Source organism: Nasonia vitripennis (assembly GCF_009193385.2).
Source record: "Nasonia vitripennis strain AsymCx chromosome 4 unlocalized genomic scaffold, Nvit_psr_1.1 chr4_random0006, whole genome shotgun sequence".
Classification (NCBI taxonomy): domain Eukaryota; kingdom Metazoa; phylum Arthropoda; class Insecta; order Hymenoptera; family Pteromalidae; genus Nasonia; species Nasonia vitripennis.
The window spans coordinates 280234-300700 of record NW_022279641.1 but is presented as its reverse complement, the minus strand read 5'-3'; the positions used below and the strand labels follow the sequence as shown (position 1 = coordinate 300700).

The 20467-nt window shown below is 34.4% G+C and overlaps 6 protein-coding genes across 6 annotated transcripts; 2 read left to right on the top strand and 4 right to left on the bottom strand.

Moving 5' to 3' along the window:
- Positions 1-7395: 7395 nt before the first annotated feature.
- LOC100116828 (very long-chain specific acyl-CoA dehydrogenase, mitochondrial) lies at positions 7396-11594 on the bottom strand. The gene is made up of 8 exons (XM_001601176.6): positions 10870-11594; positions 9947-10157; positions 9647-9865; positions 9146-9574; positions 8809-9072; positions 8386-8739; positions 8091-8303; positions 7396-8016 (listed from the first exon to the last, which is right to left on the bottom strand). Exons 1-8 carry the CDS (start codon positions 10941-10943, stop codon positions 7879-7881), a joined length of 1902 nt encoding a protein of 633 aa, XP_001601226.2. The 5' UTR covers positions 10944-11594; the 3' UTR covers positions 7396-7878.
- Positions 10044-12984, top strand: LOC103317394. The gene is made up of 3 exons (XM_016981189.3): positions 10044-11840; positions 11922-12271; positions 12351-12984. The coding sequence occupies exons 1-3, from the start codon at positions 11494-11496 to the stop codon at positions 12896-12898; spliced, it is 1245 nt and encodes a 414-aa protein (XP_016836678.2). The 5' UTR covers positions 10044-11493; the 3' UTR covers positions 12899-12984.
- On the bottom strand, positions 12289-14282 carry LOC116417103. Its single transcript, XM_031928317.2, has 3 exons — positions 13952-14282; positions 13321-13869; positions 12289-13249 (listed from the first exon to the last, which is right to left on the bottom strand). The coding sequence occupies exons 1-3, from the start codon at positions 14100-14102 to the stop codon at positions 13245-13247; spliced, it is 705 nt and encodes a 234-aa protein (XP_031784177.1). The 5' UTR covers positions 14103-14282; the 3' UTR covers positions 12289-13244.
- LOC100679050 lies at positions 14092-16136 on the top strand. Its single transcript, XM_008215063.4, has 4 exons — positions 14092-14205; positions 14280-14470; positions 14553-15101; positions 15173-16136. The coding sequence occupies exons 2-4, from the start codon at positions 14287-14289 to the stop codon at positions 15175-15177; spliced, it is 738 nt and encodes a 245-aa protein (XP_008213285.1). The 5' UTR covers positions 14092-14205; positions 14280-14286; the 3' UTR covers positions 15178-16136.
- On the bottom strand, positions 15438-17269 carry LOC116417102. The gene is made up of 3 exons (XM_031928315.2): positions 16582-17269; positions 16151-16500; positions 15438-16071 (listed from the first exon to the last, which is right to left on the bottom strand). Exons 1-3 carry the CDS (start codon positions 16926-16928, stop codon positions 15524-15526), a joined length of 1245 nt encoding a protein of 414 aa, XP_031784175.1. The 5' UTR covers positions 16929-17269; the 3' UTR covers positions 15438-15523.
- Positions 17270-17430: 161 nt separating this feature from the next.
- LOC116417104 lies at positions 17431-20154 on the bottom strand. Its single transcript, XM_031928318.1, has 3 exons — positions 18033-20154; positions 17709-17955; positions 17431-17630 (listed from the first exon to the last, which is right to left on the bottom strand). Exons 1-3 carry the CDS (start codon positions 18175-18177, stop codon positions 17510-17512), a joined length of 513 nt encoding a protein of 170 aa, XP_031784178.1. The 5' UTR covers positions 18178-20154; the 3' UTR covers positions 17431-17509.
- Positions 20155-20467: the final 313 nt, after the last annotated feature.

Below are 20467 nucleotides of genomic sequence, written 5' to 3'. Positions count from 1 at the left end.
TAAAAATTATCTTGAGTTGCAAATGGTATAGTTATCAAGGGACCGGCTTTTGTCCCTTTTGTATTTTTTAATTTCAAAACTGAAAAAAAAAACTGAAGCATAATGATGCATTAAACTTAACAAACCGGCGGTAAAGAGCTGGTTATTCATTAAAAGGTTTAAGAGGAACAATAATCGTTGAAAAAGTGTTGTATTTTTACTTCTGACTGCCCTTTCTTGTACACACTAAGTATAAATTTCCATTCCTATCAAGGGCTGGTTGTCATACTTTTCATATAATCACAATATAAATGTTAAATTTACCTTAATTATACGACTAATTTCTAAAAACTTTATCACTTATATAATAAGCTAAATAAGTACTTAGTCTAGCTTATGTTTCTGTTTTTGTAGAAAAATCGATGTTAGGATGTTTAATGTTATTAATGTACGGCTTAACTATAATAGCCACTTTATTCCCTAAAAAGAGGGATTAAAGTAGCTTTTTATTCCCTCATATATTTTTGGTCCCGCATTGAGGGAATAAAGTAACTTTATTCCCTCGTTTGCGGAAATATAGTACATTATGCAACAAGGGTCGAAAGTAGCAGATTTTCCGCTATTTCACTTCGCTCGGGCAGTAAACACACCCTCGTGGAAAATCTTCTCGCTCGGGCAGTAAACCCACCAGCGGAAAAACTCTACTTTCGTCCCGTGTTGCATAACTGTATTCTACTCTCGACTGAAATGGCTACTATTTTTCTCTAAAAATCGAAGTCGACGTGTTTTTTTATACTTTTGTTTCATTCATCATAAAAAAAAAAAATTACTTTTGCCCCGTTAATTTTACTTTTGCTCCGCTGATATTACTTTTGCCCCGCTAATTTTACTTTTGCCCCGCTGATTTTACTTTTGCCCTGCAAACAGGTTTACGGGAATAATATGCTACTTTTGTCCCGATTTTCAGGCGCAAAAAGTGGCCATTTCGGTGGGGTGTTGAATAAAATACTTTATTCCCGCATTTGCGAGAATTATTTTGGAGAAAATTTTTTATATATTTTGAAAAATTAAAAACGTTTTGGAAAAATTAAAAAAAATGTTTAATTTTCAATTAATTGTTTCGACAGACCAGAAAAGCGTGATGTGATATAATATATATCATACTATCCTTATTTCCTTCAGGGTTTTCTCCAAGATACCGTTGACGAATGCTATCGAGCTGGCTTGCATGCAAAGGCTGTAATACAAACTATATGGAAATAACATATATACATTATACAACACAGGCCCAACGCAAGCGCAGGAGCCTTTCTACAATAGGTTCAGTTCAGCTGCTCAGTCGTGTCTTGTTCAAAACGTAGCGAAGAAGAGGTCCACCATCTATATGATTACCATTCATGATCGTTAATTTGTCTATTAAATTAATCGTATTTCGCGTTCAAATAGTACATTCTAAGTTCTAATCGAACTATAATATAAACGTAGTAAAAAAGCGCCATATTTTATTACAAAATTCGATTACTTTAATAGACAAATTAACAATCATGAATGGTAAGCATATAGATGGTGGACCTCTTCTATGCTACACGTTTTGATCAAGACACGACTGCACAGCTTAACTGAACTGAACCTATTGTAGAAAGGCTCCAGCGTATCAGTGTAGAAAGTCCCGTATAGCAAATAAGGCACTTCCGTACCGCAGTCGTGCTTAAAAAGTAAAGCGCTTCTAATATTTCACAATGATATATTTTGTAGGGGACAGAACTGACGTTTTTTTTTTAATTCAAAAAGCTTGCGTACCACATATTTAATATACAAATTTTTCCGCAAAGGGTATTTTTATACCTATCAAATACTATCAAAACGTTCATTTTACTTACCCATATGTGTGAGTGTCTATATATATATATATATACACACGCACACACTCTCTCTCTCTCTCTCTCTAAAGTCCAAAAGAACAAAGACAGGCGCTCGAAAGAATAAATGCTTCGCGATTACTTCTTTGGGAAAGTAACAATTAGTCAATGTCTTAAAAATAACAAATCCCAGTTTATTCTTTCGTAAAGAATAAATCGCACAGTTTATTCTTTTGTAAATATAAAACGCACAATTTAACTTTTTGAATAAAGAATGAAATTTCAGTCCGCCATGTTTTAAAAGAATAAATCGCACTTTGTTCTTTCGTAAAGAATAAATCTAGATGTTTAATCTTTTCTGAAGAATAAATTTTGCTTCGTTATTTCAAAAGATTAAATAACACTATTTATTCTTTTGTAAAGAATAAATCTCAAAATTTAATCTTTTGTGAAGAATAAAATTTCGCTTCTGCCATTTTAAAAGAATAAATGCCGAGTTTTATTATTTACCAAATGATTTAATCTTTATAGAGTGTTTTACCATAATACTGAAGGAATGGATCCTGGTTTTTATTCTCTACGGAGAGAATAGTTATAAAAAAATACATTTTAAACACATTCATTATCCTATTTTATATTTCTGCTGTGCCTATAAGTAGGTGTATATACCCTAGTGGAAATAAAAAATGTGATCAAGTGTAATAATATATAAGAAAATGTAACAAATCGTATCATTTTGTACGTTTTTGTTGGATTTCGGACTTTTTTTACGTTTTATTACAGTTTGCTACATTTTATTACATTTTGTTACGTTTTATTACAATTTATTACAATTTATTACAAATCCATTGATCTAGGATTTCATGGGGGTCTCTTTTTTGAAACGACAAATATAACAATACGTAAAAAAGTATAACAAAATGTAAAAAATTGTCTGCAAGCGTATTATTATATAAGAAAATAGAGACTTTTTTATTTTCTTACTTCTGCTTACATCCTTTTACTTTATCTTACAATTTCTTATGCATTGTTACATTTTATTATAAAATTAATAATTAAAAAAAATATTGACTATATTAGGCGGTAAAATAACATATATAATAATATGTAAAAAAAAGTTAACAAATCTGAAAATGTAAGAAAGTATACAAAAACGTATGAGAAAAAATGTCCGAAATCCAACAAATAGGTACAGTTTCTTACATTTTCTTACGTTTTATTACATTTTTTTTCCACTAGGGTAACTAGGGATTTATTCTATTTAAGACATTGACTAATTGTCGAAAGAATAAAAGTAATGATTTATAGTTTCCCAAAGAAGCCATCGAAGCATTTACTATTTCGAGCGCCTTTTTTTGTTCTGCTGTCTATATATAGAGCGTATGGATATATATATATATATATATATGTGTGTGTGTGTATATGTGCGCGTGTGTGTCTCAGGATTATGCGATTTTCCGAAAAAAATGGACAATATATACTCTTGTTGAGATTTTTTTTTTTACATGGCATTTGGAACTCGAAAGTTCATCGCCTCATCTACGCAAGCCTTCCACGCTGCCCTATCTTGTGTCAACCCCACCCAAGATGCACCTCTCCGATCGACACCCACCCGTCCTATTTCTACTAGATCCGCTTTTACGTTGTCCTCCCATCTACGTCTAGGTCTACCTAGAGGTCGCGTTGCCATCGGCCTACCCTTCATGACACGAGCTGCCGTACGGTCGTCTTCCATTCTCGCTACGTGCCCTGCCCATCCCAATCTGCGCGATTTTATTATTCTGTTAATATTTGGTGACGCGTACAGATTGTGTAACTCATCATTGTGTAGTCTCCTCCATTCCCCGGTTTCCTCATCTTTCTTCGGCCCGTATATTTTTCGCAAGACTTTATTTTCAAATACCCTAAAACGGTTGTCCGCCTGCTTAGTGAGAGCCCACGTTTTGCACCCGTACAGAACCACCGGCAGTATTATTGTCCTGTATATTCTTATTTTAACGTTTTTAGACAACAGCCTCGACTTAAGTAAATTACTCACGGCGTAGAAGCAAGCATTACCCGAATGGAGTCTCTTATTTATTTCGACATTAATCTCGTTTTTATCATTTATGGTCGTACCCAGATACCTGAATTCGCTAACCTTTTCAAAAGTAAAATTCCCAACTCTGAGATCTTCCTCCCCTCTGCAGATGCCTAGCTTATCCACAATCATGTACTTCTAACCCTGTATACTCCACCGCTTTTATGAGGATTTCCGCGTTTCTTGCTACCGTTTCCCTACAATCCCCCAGTATATCCAAATCATCTGCGTAGCCTAGTATCTGCGTTGTTCCATTAAGCGTTGCGCCCAGCTGGCTAACCTGCATTTTTCTAACGGCATACTCTAACGTTAAAGTTGAACAGCACTGTAGAGAGCCCATCCCCTTGTTATAAACCATCGCGTATCATGAAGGGTTCTGATACATTACCGCCTACTCGGACCTTTCCCGTGCTTCCGTTCAGACATATTTGAATTAATCTCACGAGTTTTTTCGGTACACCGAGAAGTACTAGAATTTGATACATTTTGCTTCGCTTAATAGAGTCGTACGCTTTTTTAAAATCTATAAATAGTTGGTGCGTGGTTTCGCAAAATTCCCACTTTTTCTCTAACAACTGTCTTATGGTAAACATTCGATCGCTCGTCGATCTGTTGCGCCGAAATCCGCACTGATAATCTCCTACTATATCTTCCGCGAATGGAGTGAGTCTAGCTTGTATTACGTTTGACAGAACTTTGTAGCACGTTGCTAAAAGTGAAATACCCCTATAGTTATTGCAGTCTGTCTTATCCCCCTTTTTAAAAATCGGTATAATGATAGATTCCTTCCAATTTTCGGGTATTGTTTCATTTTTCCAGATGGCACATACTAGTTTATAGATTTTGAAAGTGAGCTCGACGCCCCATATTTGAGTAACTCAGCTGGTATAGAGTCATTTCCCGCGGCTTTGTTGTTTTTTAGTTTTTTAATCGCGGCCTCTACTTCTTGGTAGCTCGGTTCCTCCACGTGGGGTTCAGAAGTGTGAATTTCGTCCCCTAATTCTTCGCTATTTTCGTGCACGTTTAATAATTTATCGAAATAATTTTTCCACAGCGACAGTAATTCGTTGTCATTTGTTACGAGGTCCCCGTTTTCGTCCTTCATCAATTGCGCTCTACTCCTAAAACACTTTCTGATGGCGTTAATCCCTCTGTACATTTCGCGGGGGTTATTTTCCTTACTGTTAGTTTCTATTCTCCTAATAAGATTCTTTTGATACTCCCGCTTCTTATTTCTGTAGATCGCGCTCGTCTGTTTCCTTACGTTAGAATACTCTTTTACGGTCCTATCGCTTCTATTTTGTAAGCTATCTAATTTAGCCATTTTGCGCCTTTCAAACCAGAGTTCGCACTCTTCGTCAAACCATGGTTTGCTCTTTGGCTTTTTCTTTTTACCCAGTACTTTGTTCGCGGCCTCTTTTACCGTTTTTTTCGATGTCCCCCCATAAGCTATTCGGTTCGTCATTCCCGTCCGGCGATGTGTTTGCTTCTTCAAGTGCCTGAAACCTGTTATTAATTTCTATCTGGTACATAATTCGCTCTGTTCTATCTCGTAGTTTCTCAATATCGAAGCTTTCTACCTTGTTTGCTCGCTTACTATTTTGATTCGCTACTAGTCTAGCTCTTAATTTGGCTACTACTAGGAAGTGGTCCGAGTCGCTATCTGCCCCTCTGTGAGCCCTTACGTCAAGAACATTAGTATCATTAGTATGACGTCTTTTTTCAATGAGGAAATGATCAATTTGGTTCTGTGTGGCCCCGTCCGGCGATATCCACGTTGCCTTGTGTATGTTCTTGTGCTTAAACCACGTAGTTTTGATTATAAGATCTTTTGCCGCCGCGAAATTTGTGACCCTAATACCGTTATCATTGCTGGCTTCGTGCAGGCTTTCCTTACCTATAGTAGGCCTAAACATTTCCTCCCTACCTATTTTAGCATTGAAATCGCCTAATACTATTCTTGTGTCGTAAGACGCGAACTGGTCGATTACCTGCTCTAAAGTTTCGTAATAGAGATCCTTAGCTTCTTCTTCTTTGTCCTCCGTAGGACAGTGTACATTAATAAATACATATCTATACCATTCACCTTCGATAATGGTGTACGAGAGCCTATCATTGACGGATTTGTAACTTTTAACCGAATGTATGATGCTTTTGCTTACGAGAAATCCGGTGCCTAGAGATCCCCCACTCCCGGCCCCATACAGGTACGTGAAGTTACCCGATGCTAGTACTCCGCCATCTGGCCACCGCGATTCCTGTATTGCTACCAAATCTAGATTGTACCTATCAGCTTCCTTTACGAGTTCTTTAAACGCACCTGCTCTGTATAGACTGCGAACATTCCAAGTTCCGACCCTTAAGTCCCTTTTGGTTCGGATTTGATTGTTTTGAGCCATGATGTTATGTTAAACCCGCGCGCTTCGGATCCTGTTCCGATCGCAGGTGAGTCCACCGTTCTAGAGGTGATAACCCCCATACCTCTCTAGAACTAAGTATGAGAGCTTTCCGACTTTGACGAGGACAGTGTCAACTCGTCGTCAGACACACTACGGTTTCATTCTCGAATCCTAACGCCCCCCTGCAAGGCAGCGCGCCTTCGCTGGCATCGTTACCGCGTAAGACCAGGTGACGAATCATTCTACACATCCCCTTTCGGGGCAGTTGTCATCGCTCCCGCATCCTCCTCGGCAGCAGGATTTTTGTCCATTTTTGTAATGTGTGATGAAAGAGATAGATTGAGAGATAAGAGATAATGTGAAGTGTTTTTGTTGTTGTGGTGCTTGCGTAGTGTTTCTAGATGAATGCGTTCGATAGTGCGGGCTCATCACACCCACGCCTGTTCCTATCGGCTGTCCGCGGCTGCTTATTCAATTTATTCGCAGCTAACCTCTTTCTCAGGGGCTGTTCCTCTATCCGCAACCTAAGGACGCGCTGTGTAGTGGTGATAGGCACCCACCCGTGCGATCTGGACGACAACGCCCAAGACCCGCTTAGGGTAGCGGCATTGTAACAGACTCTTGTTGAGATAGAACAAGAAAAAGTTTCCTTGTGTTACACGTTCGCATACGAGCCTTGGTTAGACACGATTGTGGGGGAAGGTGGCAGAACTACCCACACACACACACACATATATATATATATATATATATATATATATATATATATATATATATATATATATATATATATAAAATTGGGCCTACTCGACATTTTTGTTTGCTCATTTACTGATTTTGTGTGTGTGTGTGTGTGTGTGTGTAATCAGTAAATGAGCAAACAAAAATTTCGAGTAGGCCCAATTATAGAAGCCACACTAAAACATTTTTCTTTTCAACTACAGGTGTAGTTATTTATTAGAAAATTTCAAGCATAGGTATGCATGTTTTCCTATATCTTGATGCATAAATATTTTAATGTTTAACAAAAATCGTGTAGCCTCAATCTATGAACTGAAGCCATTAATTATTATTTCCATTTCTTTAAAACATTTTTTTAAACTTTTTCAGTACAGTTTATTATTCTAGTTCCCTTTAATAAATTAAAAACTTCTTATAAATTACAAAACTGTATTCATTATATAAATTGCATTGCATTGTTGTTAGCGCTCTTATTTCTCTAAGTTAACATTTTTACAGATTTATTCGTTTAAATAACAATTTCCATAATAAGACACATTTGAATATTTTTGTTCGATTTGTAAAAAAATTATAAATCTATCATAAAAATATTACAAAAATATTAGATATACTTTTTTTCTTATTCTTACACGTTTTGAGCATGTAATTGAAGTAATCATATAATTGTATCAAAAATAGTTGATGTCAATCATGAAGAATACTGTGACAACATTCTGTCAGTTTTCATAATTTATCGCACTTGATGTATGTTCAATGTACATTCATAATTTTTAATTATTTAGTACAATAGTAGACGGAAAATATTTAACTAGATTTGTCTTCAAATCCCTAGAGGATTTTTGTGAGCGATTCCTCCAGCTTCGCAAATGTTTCGCGAAATCTTACTCATTTTGGAAAAGACATCCAAATTTTTAGTAGCACCAGTAACTTTTAAGTTATAAGCAACACGACTAGAAGCCTGCAATAAAAATTCATTAAATCGTATCACATTATTTAAGACTTTAATATCTTATTATTCTGATTAGTGTTTACCTCTGAACACCACACTTGTGCCATTAAAACTTCATGCTGAGCACTGGGAGTATTTTTTGTAGCAGATGCACTTGCTCGACTTAGGACAACCGTCATTGTGTAAGTATCAATTGCAGCTTGTGCAAGTCGATTAAGTATAAATTGTTCCTCTACAATTCCTTTGCCATATTTTACAAGAACATTTTCAATTGTAGATCCAAAGGATTCTATACTCTGCAGAAAAAAAAATTGATTTGCTACTTTCTTATTGGATTTGCTATAAATTAATTTAAAAGTCGAAAACAAATTTTTTTACCTTAGAACATAAAGCAGCAGAATCTGTAAGGCTTGGATGTACTAATGGAGTTAAATTTAGTGAATTCAGTCCTATAACTCGCGTAGCTCTTTTTGATACTTCCTCGGCTATTAAACCTAAATTTGCAGCAGGGTTTCTGAATGCATTTTGTAGTTCTTTCAAATGGCTTCCTGCATACTGAATACCAGTCAAAGCAACAAACAGTCGAAGTATGTCATTAGTTCCTTCAAAAATTCTAAAAATTCTTAAATCACGAAGTACTCTTTCAAGACCTGTAGATTTCATAAATCCCATTCCTCCAAGAACTTGAATTGCTTCATCGCATACCCACCAAGCAGATTCTGATGCAAAGACCTATTTTTAAGTTATTAAATGGTTTATTATTTGATGAATAACATCTAGTTTATGATTCACTCATTTTACCTTTGAAATTGCAGCTTCTAAGTGATAATCTTGACTTCCTTTATCCATATTACCAGAGACCATGTAAGCCATAGATTGCGTAATATACTGGAGCATTGACATTCTTGCTAATTTTTCTTGTATAGTTCCATAACTATCTATTGTACGGCTAAATTGAATTCGCTGTACAGCATGCTCAATAGCTTTTTTTGTACAATACTGCATGGTTCCAGAAAGAGCAGCTGCCATACCAAATCTACCATTGTTTAAAATTTGCATAGCAACCTACACAACACATAATTCTAGTTTATAAAATTCAAAAATGTTCACTATGCCTATAATATTATTAAAATCTTACTTTAAATCCTTGCCCTTCACCTCCTAGCACATTTTCAGCTGGAATTTTAACATCTTCAAAATAAACTTCTGTTGTGTTGCTGCATTTAATTCCCATTTTATTTTCTGGTGGACCATTTGTAACTCCACCAAATGCTCTTTCAACAATAAATGCAGTCACCTTATCTTTGGTCTCACCAGTAATGGGATCTTTCATTGGTACTTGAGCAAACACGGTCATGATCTCAGCTAATCCTCCATTGGATATCCATATTTTACTTCCATTTAAAATATAGTGAGATCCATCTGGTGATTTTACAGCTTTAGAACGAACTGCACCAGCATCCGAACCACAGCTTGGCTCTGTAAGACAAAATGCTGCCATATCACCATTGCATACTCTAGGAAGATACTTGGCTTTTTGCTCAGGAGTTCCAACTAAGAGTATTCCCTATAAAGTTATGAATATTATTTCCAACTGTAATAATTATGTATTTAGTAGCAGTAAATCTTGAAAACCAACCTTGAAGCCAATACTTTGATGTGCTCCTAGGGTAATGCCAACTCCTAAATCGTTATAGCCAACAACTTCTACCAATCGAGCATATTGAGTATTATTTAGACCAAGACCACCAAGTTCTTGTGGTACTTGAATACCAAAAGCACCAAGATCCCACAGAGCTTTCATTGTTTCTTTGTCAATTGAGGCATTTTCATCATTCTTGAATGGATCATTAACTTCCTGTAAAAATTAATCTTGTTAACAAGAAAATGATTAAAACTTTTTTATATAAAATGGAATGTTTATAAGATTATTTCTGACCTCAAAAAATGTTTCAAGAGGATCAATCATCATTTTTAGAGTTTCTTCCTGCTCTTCATTTAAAGCCTGAGGAAATGGAAAAACTTGGCTTGTTTGCAATTGACCACGAAATATATTCATAGTAAATGATTGAGATTCCTTTGCGTTAGAATTACCATTGTTCAATTTTTCTGCCTTGGCAGCTTTATTTGCTGTTTGTGTTGCAAGACATCTGTAATTTTCATTTAACATATATATTTTCTACTCTGACTTTTGCTCTAAACTACATAAATACAAACTAATCAAGATCATAATCATTAAAAAAAAAAACAATTTTAAAAGTTATTCATCTGTATATAACAGTTTTACTATTTAAAGGATTTATAATAGTCAAGTTATCATATCCTACGATATAAGGTACTTATTATAACAAAGATTTTTAGAATTTTGTCTTGATAAATTGTGCAGTTTTCTACCAGTTATGCATCTTATCTAGAGCTAAATCATAATGTTATTTTATGTCTGAAGTGATAAGTGATAGTGAAGGTTTAAAGTCCATACTCTCAAGTCTGGAGTCTAGACAAAACACAAAATATAAAAAGATTATGAAGAACATACTCTCTTCCTGTATCTGAACTTTCTATTACACACACACACACACACACACACACACACACACACACACACACAAACATATTTATTCTGACGTGTATTTATTTATGTGTTGATTAAAGAAATCAAAGATTAAAGAAAGAGAATAGAAACTGCAAGTCATTCAAAGAATATATCGATACACTGAGAGCTATAATTATAAGATATGACTGTATTATAGAGGTATATTCACAACTGGTTACATATTAAAATGAACGGCATACATACATAACAAGCATTGCATAAATTACGCATATAATAGCCTTAGGCAAAGTTAAAAATCTAATTCTTACCTTAAATTGGCATCTAATAGCCTGCCCAAGTTTCTCAAGGGCGAAATAAAAATTTTCGGAACACGTATCATCATTACAGTTAACGTATTTACAAGTCAGAACTCTCAAGACAAAGTATGATATTGTGAAGTAGATGAGGGCTCAAACCAGGCTAAGAACTCAGTGGGACAGGACCACGATCTTATATACTTACGATCGTGGTAAATTGACTGATGCCAGCAAAACTAATTAGCAATTAAGCATAGGCATAGAAAAGATCGGACGAGTGAACGACCGTCGAGGCTGCCCCGCAGGGGGGTTGCTCTGATAGGCCGATTCCACATAAGTGCTGTGGCGTGCTGTGACGTGCTGTTCGTTGCTTTTTTGTGCTGTCTCGTGCGTTCATTTTGGAGCAGTGAGAAACGTATCTCTACAATGTTTTATATGCATGACTGTCGATACGTGGCAACGTTGCTTCCGTTTTGAAAAGCTTTCGTTCAGTATAACACATGGGTTAAAACCGATTATTATTATTTATTTATTATTATTTCAAGAAAGAAAGTTTCTATTTAACAAAAAAGCGTGACTTTTTTTCAAAACGGGTCTTGAAAGAAACGTTAATTAACCTTGTGATCAATAACAACAATGCAGATTGAAAAATTAGAAAAAGTGCGAAAGTGTTTGTTGGTACAACAATTATTATTGAGAACGTTAATTAACATAAAAAAATTGAAATTGCTCAAAAAGAAAATAATACTAAGAAGGTGGTGGGTGAAACCACATTTATATCCTGATGTGAGAAATCTTGTAGGAGCATATGAATTATTATTCAATTATTTTAAACTAAGAAATGGTGAAGAGTTCTATGAATTTACCCATATGAGTGTACAGAATTTTTATGACTTAATCTACTTAGTTAGTGAACGTTTGCAAAAGCAGGTTTGTCGAAGACCACCAATTCCTCCAGAAATACGTTTAGCAATAACACTACAGTGAGTTATTAATACATATTTATTAATAATAAAACTTAAAAAACAATGTATATTAAATATTATTTATGTTTAATCATATAGTTACTTAGGACATGGAGGAAGTGTTTCTAGTGAAGCCATGTATTTTAGAGTTGGGAAGTCAACAATGTACGATATTATTGCTGAAACGTGCAATATCATACAGACAACTCTGTTAAATATATATGTGAAACCCCCAGACGAAGCTGAATGGCTTCAAATAGCACAGGATTTTGAAGAAAAATGGAATTTTCCTAATTGCATTGGGGCTCTCGATGGAAAACACATAGAAATAAACAGACCAGCTCATGGAGGTAGCCTTTTTCATAATTATAAGAATTTTGAAAGTGTAAACCTTATGGCTGTAAGTGATGCACACTCCAGATTTATCTGGTTCAGTGTTGGAGACTGCGGTAACAATATTATATTATTATTAATGGATATTTATTCTAGTTATTTGAATACATAGCGAACATTTTACTTGTTTTACAGGTTCATTTAACGATGCTAGTGTTTTTGCCGCAACAGATTTCTCAAGAAAGTTATTTAACAATGAATTAAATATACCTAATTCTAGGTGTTTGACAAATACAAATATCCGAATGCCATTTACATTAGTAGGAGATGAAATATTCCCCCTTGGTCATCACCTAATGAAACCATTCAGCAGAAGATGTATCAATAGCGTCACCCAAAGGATCTTCAATTATAGGCTAAGCCGGGCCAGATTTACAATAGAATGCGCTTTTGGCATCCTATGCGCAAAATGGCGAGTTTTAAATCGTGCATTAAATTTTAAATTGAAAACCACAAACAATATAGTTGCTGCTTGTATTTGTTTGCATAATTATATTATAACAAGAAATCGACCACATTTGAATAATATGCATAATGCTAACAACAGAAGAAGAGAGGATGATGATTATGCTCAACTAATTCAAGGATTGCCAAGAGATGCCCCTGCTATCATTCGGAATCGTTTTGCTGAATATTTTGTCTCCGACGTAGGATCCATTCCATGGCAATATCAGTATATCTGATATTACATTTGCAGTTATACATAATCTGTATTTGTAAACTTGTATCTTGTAGATTAATTTATTACACAATAAAAATTTCAACATTATTATTCTGTTTATACATCATATTAATTAGAAGAATGTTATATCATTAAATATGAAAATATTTGGTTAATTAATTGATCACAACTAAATTTACAAGTAATTCTGAAAGTTTATAAAAGAAAATCTAATTTTATTATTCAATGTACGTTATAAAATGGAACATAGTCTCGATTTTACTTTTAACTAAAATAAAATTACAAAAATTATCCAAAAAATTGTATTATGATTGATTTGATTGAAAAATGTCTTCTTGTTATGGTATCTAATCTGTAAAAATATATGTAATTAAAAATTCATTATTTATATAGTTAATAACATCAATAGAAATAGCTTGTTACCGGGTAAAAATGTATCAATAATGCAAAGAATTTCGTTTGTGCAAGATAACAGATCACCAGGAGAAATATCCTTTAAGGCTTCTTCGATAGGTAGTAAATAACAATTGTCATTAGTGGAACTATTAGTATCTGAATTCATCAAATTCGTAATTTCTTTCATTCCAGCAGTAGCTACTTTTAGACATTGATTTTCTAAATTTTCAAGTACGTTCTTTTTCTTTACATACGATGTACTTGGAGCTGGTATATTGTCCTTTATGCCTGCAGTTTCAATTTGTAAGTTTTCTTTAATGTTCGTATTTGTTGATGGCTCAATTTTCACAGCAGTTTCATTTTTGTATTTCATGACTCTTAAAACGTCTTCATAATGTAGATCTTCACCAACGACTTCATCAACCTCCTTGTCCTTTTCTACCTTCTTTTTTTTCATGTGAGGGGCTAGAAAATCCATTTCCTTCGCCAAATAATATCCATTTGTGTTGGAATTTGTATTTGTTCCTCTTGAATATGATCTTCTTAAAGATTCCCATTTACTTTTAACGCAATCACCTATAAAAATAAAAATGGAATGTATATTATATATTGCTTATAGCAATGTTTGTTCGTCATAAAAGTGTTTATACTTTATTACCAGTAAAACTTTTCGATCCGCTGCTATTGTTCAAAGAATTTGCTATTTCATTGAAACATTCATGTTTTTTTCTATTATCATTATAGTCATGATTATTTCTGTCATATAAGCAAGGATAACCTTTCACTAATGTTGAAATCATAATAATCATCTTCTGCCACTGCCATTTTATATTTTTACAGAACACCTGAACTATACTAAACCGACAATGTAACAACTACCAGCAGTACAGTTGGAGACGTCTATTCATACTGGTATGTTTATTGTGATCTAACCTAACCTCAGCTTATTAACAATCGCGCGTTAAAACGCTATTTCTATTCAACAGGTCCACCATGGCAGAGAGAAAAAATAAATCTGAAAGTATCCCACCTAAGAAATTAGTTGCATTAGTGAAAGGTTATCCTTGCTTATATGACAGAAATAATCATGACTATAATGATAATAGAAAAAAACATGAATGTTTCAATGAAATAGCAAATTCTTTGAACAATAGCAGCGGATCGAAAAGTTTTACTGGTAATAAAGTATAAACACTTTTATGACGAACAAACATTGCTATAAGCAATATATAATATACATTCCATTTTTATTTTTATAGGTGATTGCGTTAAAAGTAAATGGGAATCTTTAAGAAGATCATATTCAAGAGGAACAAATACAAATTCCAACACAAATGGATATTATTTGGCGAAGGAAATGGATTTTCTAGCCCCTCACATGAAAAAAAAGAAGGTAGAAAAGGACAAGGAGGTTGATGAAGTCGTTGGTGAAGATCTACATTATGAAGACGTTTTAAGAGTCATGAAATACAAAAATGAAACTGCTGTGAAAATTGAGCCATCAACAAATACGAACATTAAAGAAAACTTACAAATTGAAACTGCAGGCATAAAGGACAATATACCAGCTCCAAGTACATCGTATGTAAAGAAAAAGAACGTACTTGAAAATTTAGAAAATCAATGTCTAAAAGTAGCTACTGCTGGAATGAAAGAAATTACGAATTTGATGAATTCAGATACTAATAGTTCCACTAATGACAATTGTTATTTACTACCTATCGAAGAAGCCTTAAAGGATATTTCTCCTGGTGATCTGTTATCTTGCACAAACGAAATTCTTTGCATTATTGATACATTTTTACCCGGTAACAAGCTATTTCTATTGATGTTATTAACTATATAAATAATGAATTTTTAATTACATATATTTTTACAGATTAGATACCATAACAAGAAGACATTTTTCAATCAAATCAATCATAATACAATTTTTTGGATAATTTTTGTAATTTTATTTTAGTTAAAAGTAAAATCGAGACTATGTTCCATTTTATAACGTACATTGAATAATAAAATTAGATTTTCTTTTATAAACTTTCAGAATTACTTGTAAATTTAGTTGTGATCAATTAATTAACCAAATATTTTCATATTTAATGATATAACATTCTTCTAATTAATATGATGTATAAACAGAATAATAATGTTGAAATTTTTATTGTGTAATAAATTAATCTACAAGATACAAGTTTACAAATACAGATTATGTATAACTGCAAATGTAATATCAGATATACTGATATTGCCATGGAATGGATCCTACGTCGGAGACAAAATATTCAGCAAAACGATTCCGAATGATAGCAGGGGCATCTCTTGGCAATCCTTGAATTAGTTGAGCATAATCATCATCCTCTCTTCTTCTGTTGTTAGCATTATGCATATTATTCAAATGTGGTCGATTTCTTGTTATAATATAATTATGCAAACAAATACAAGCAGCAACTATATTGTTTGTGGTTTTCAATTTAAAATTTAATGCACGATTTAAAACTCGCCATTTTGCGCATAGGATGCCAAAAGCGCATTCTATTGTAAATCTGGCCCGGCTTAGCCTATAATTGAAGATCCTTTGGGTGACGCTATTGATACATCTTCTGCTGAATGGTTTCATTAGGTGATGACCAAGGGGGAATATTTCATCTCCTACTAATGTAAATGGCATTCGGATATTTGTATTTGTCAAACACCTAGAATTAGGTATATTTAATTCATTGTTAAATAACTTTCTTGAGAAATCTGTTGCGGCAAAAACACTAGCATCGTTAAATGAACCTGTAAAACAAGTAAAATGTTCGCTATGTATTCAAATAACTAGAATAAATATCCATTAATAATAATATAATATTGTTACCGCAGTCTCCAACACTGAACCAGATAAATCTGGAGTGTGCATCACTTACAGCCATAAGGTTTACACTTTCAAAATTCTTATAATTATGAAAAAGGCTACCTCCATGAGCTGGTCTGTTTATTTCTATGTGTTTTCCATCGAGAGCCCCAATGCAATTAGGAAAATTCCATTTTTCTTCAAAATCCTGTGCTATTTGAAGCCATTCAGCTTCGTCTGGGGGTTTCACATATATATTTAACAGAGTTGTCTGTATGATATTGCACGTTTCAGCAATAATATCGTACATTGTTGACTTCCCAACTCTAAAATACATGGCTTCACTAGAAACACTTCCTCCATGTCCTAAGTAACTATATGATTAAACATAAATAATATTTAATATACATTGTTTTTTAAGTTTTATTATTAATAAATATGTATTAATAACTCACTGTAGTGTTATTGCTAAACGTATTTCTGGAGGAATTGGTGGTCTTCGACAAACCTGCTTTTGCAAACGTTCACTAACTAAGTAGATTAAGTCATAAAAATTCTGTACACTCATATGGGTAAATTCATAGAACTCTTCACCATTTCTTAGTTTAAAATAATTGAATAATAATTCATATGCTCCTACAAGATTTCTCACATCAGGATATAAATGTGGTTTCACCCACCACCTTCTTAGTATTATTTTCTTTTTGAGCAATTTCAATTTTTTTATGTTAATTAACGTTCTCAATAATAATTGTTGTACCAACAAACACTTTCGCACTTTTTCTAATTTTTCAATCTGCATTGTTGGTATTGATCACAAGGCTAATTAACGTTTCTTTGAAGACCCGTTTTGAAAAAAAGTCACGCTTTTTTGTTAAATAGAAACTTTCTTTCTTGAAATAATAATAAATAAATAATAATAATCGGTTTTAACCCATGTGTTATACTGAACGAAAACTTTTCAAAACGGAAGCAACGTTGCCACGTATCGACAGTCATGCATATAAAACATTGTAGAGATACGTTTCTCACTGCTCCAAAATGAACGCACGAGACAGCACAAAAAAGCAACGAACAGCACGTCACAGCACGCCACAGCACTTATGTGGAATCGGCCTATACGATAAACGAGTTTATCGTGTACGTTCCGCGGTGACGATTGCAGTGCCACAGTATGCGAAATGGGTAGTAGTTTGCGCGGGAAATTCAAAAACTGGACAAAAAATTTTTTTAAATGCTGGAAAGAACTTGTTCTAAATGTATAATATTATTTTTAATTATAAAATTAAGGTTACAATGTGAAAAGAAAGTAATTCTGTAGGAACTTATTTTTAGAACTTTTATTACAAAATACAATTTTGGTAATTTCAGATTAGTAATATTTTATACATAGTAACGATAAATTAAACGCTGCCTCTCCAGAATTCCAGCTTGAAAATCTCCCTCTTCGAAAACATGTCTGTCATTATTGGCATGATTTTGTGCTGGAAAGCCAGGACGTATACTGAAAAATAAATATTAACAGAATATCAATTACAATTTTATATCACTTATTTTATTGATTTATTTATCAATAACTTACCCATTTAATCTTCTGAAATTGTGCAAAACAGCACAAGCAAGAATAATCAATGCTACTTTTTTTGGTTTGTATGGTAGTACACGACGTCTACTAATCGCTAGCCACACATTTGAATAGATTCCAAATGTTTGTTCTATTTGGCATCGAGTCCTGGTGTGCTCGGATGTATAGAGAGCTTCTGCTGAATCTTCCGGGGCATTCTGTATTGGGGTCAACATGATAGGGGAAGATGTATAGCCACTGTCACCTATAATATTAAAATTATAATTCAAAAGATCTTCATTAAAATTAAAAAGAATATTTTGTTTAATTATGGTAACTTACCAAGAAAATAATAACGACCTTCCTCACGAACAATCTGTTGGTCTTCTCGTAGACTTTGTAGTTTCTCTCTTATATTTTTTTTTTCATTTGATTTTTTAGATGGGCTTGAGTACCAGTTAGAGATGGTCAAAGAGAGTAATCTCATTATTTCAAATTTATCAACAGGATTACTCCAGTGCTTTCAAAATCAAAATGTAATCCTGGAAACAGGATTTGCACAAATTACAAGTGCAATGGAAAAGCTGTGTACTGATATCGCTGCTGCATTATGCAGCTTAGAACAGGTCCACAAGTTGAAAATGCTACCGAAGACTTAGAGATTGACAAAGATATCGAGTATAACACAGAGTATCTAGATCCTGAATATGAATAACTATTATTTTATAATAAGAGATTTTTAAGCTAACATTTTGGAGAAGCAGAGTTTGTATTTCGGTTGTACAAAATTATATTAAAATTGTATTTTGTACAAACTTGTACTCATTTATGAATAAAAGTTCTAAAAAATAATTATTTTCTTTAGGAATTACCTTTATTTTAACATAAGAATATTTAATAACAATGAAATAACTTTATATATTTTATAAAAATTCATTACATTCTTTCTAGCATTTTTTGACTATTTTTTTTGTCGAAATTTTGAATTTCCCGCGCAAACTACTACCCATTTCGCATACTGTGGCACTGCAATCGTCATCGCGGAACGTACACGATAAACTTGTTTATCGTATATGAGCGGAGAGCAACCATGTGATTATTGCATAATGTGACGTGTGATTATATATATATACATACACACACTTATAGTAATGATGTGACCATGTGACGTCCCATCACGGTCGGGCTGGAAGTTGGTATAGTGTAAGATACCGAATGGGGCGCCACCATTAGAACCCCGGCTAACTCGCGATTCTCACACTAGGCGCGACGCGCGAATTTCAAACACACATTATAAAAACGTCGAAACTCGAAAACTCGAGAAGCCCTAGAAAACCGTAGAATGCGGGATTATCACTCATGGCTCGAAGGGCTAGAGAACATAAACCGGGCGAGCCATAAAGAGGGCCATAAAACGCCACAAAAACCAAGACCCGAGATGACGGCTAAGGAGGGCCTGGGAATGCCCAGACGCCATCTGGCAGGATTAGGACGAGGCCTTTTTTCCCCGGGGTTTTAAAGCTAAGTTATTTTCTCCTAAAACTAAAACCTGTTAAGAGCGGCTCCTGACCCAACATCCCCACCCAGATAACAGCGTGCTCTGAAAATGCTGAAAACGTGCCGGCACGAAATGGGCACGCATGACGGTCCACTTGCATCCGCACATGAAAGTCATATGACGAGCATATGACCGAGCATTTTGCTTGCTTCCGTGGTGGATCTGTCCAGCACGGGTGCCGATAAAATGCGAGCATAATGCCGTTCGTATGCAGGCATTTTGCGCGCATGTTCCCGATTTCGTGGACGCGTATTTTTCGCACGGCACGGCATGCTCCTCGTATGCACCCATATGATGACCTAGAGCATTATGACAGCACCGCGCGCTGCATGCGTTGAGCAATTCGTGAGCATGCGTGCCTCGACACGCGTGCTCGCACAGTGCTGTCATTTTGATGGATTACCGTGCTCCGCGCGAAAATTTGAACCAACACGCGAGACAGCACGTTGGCGGCACGCGCGTGCTGCATGATTTCGGCACTCGTGCCCGCTTTTCGATGGCATTCCAGGAGCACGCGTGCAGACACTTGAAGAAGCTAGGTGCTGGCATGCGTGCTGCATGCGTGCGGCACAGGTGCATCATATACGGGGCATTTGGACGACACGCGTGCGCATCTTTTAAAATTCGGCTAAGTCCCGAGACCGATAATTGTCTATGGAAAATACAGCTTCAGGGCGCTGTGTACTATCAAAATGATTTAATTACGAGTTGTACCCTATGATAGATGATTGCTCAAACGTACATCAGTTTAAAAATTACTATTTTCACAATTAAAATTTGATTAATGTAACACATCCTCGGCACATGTGCCAAATTTTTAAATGTTCCATTTTCAATGATTTTACAGGTTAATTTGGGCCATTAAAATAGTATAAAAAAACATTGTTTGCAATGCAACTACAAATATCTGTGTTTATATGTATTTTTGTACATATATATACACTCCTAACAATAATGCAACTCGATAAATTATATATATATATATATATATATATATATATATATGCGATCTACTCATTGCATTATATACGCATAATAGTTATTATGAAAGTAAACGATTCACATTATTATTTGTTTATCTAAAACTTAATGCAAATTTATTTGCTTATGCATTAATTGTTTACCACGTATGTGAATACGTATATTCATTATTATATATCGCATTAATGCACTGCATACATTTCGATTTTTATTTATTTATTTATATCAACGTTATTAT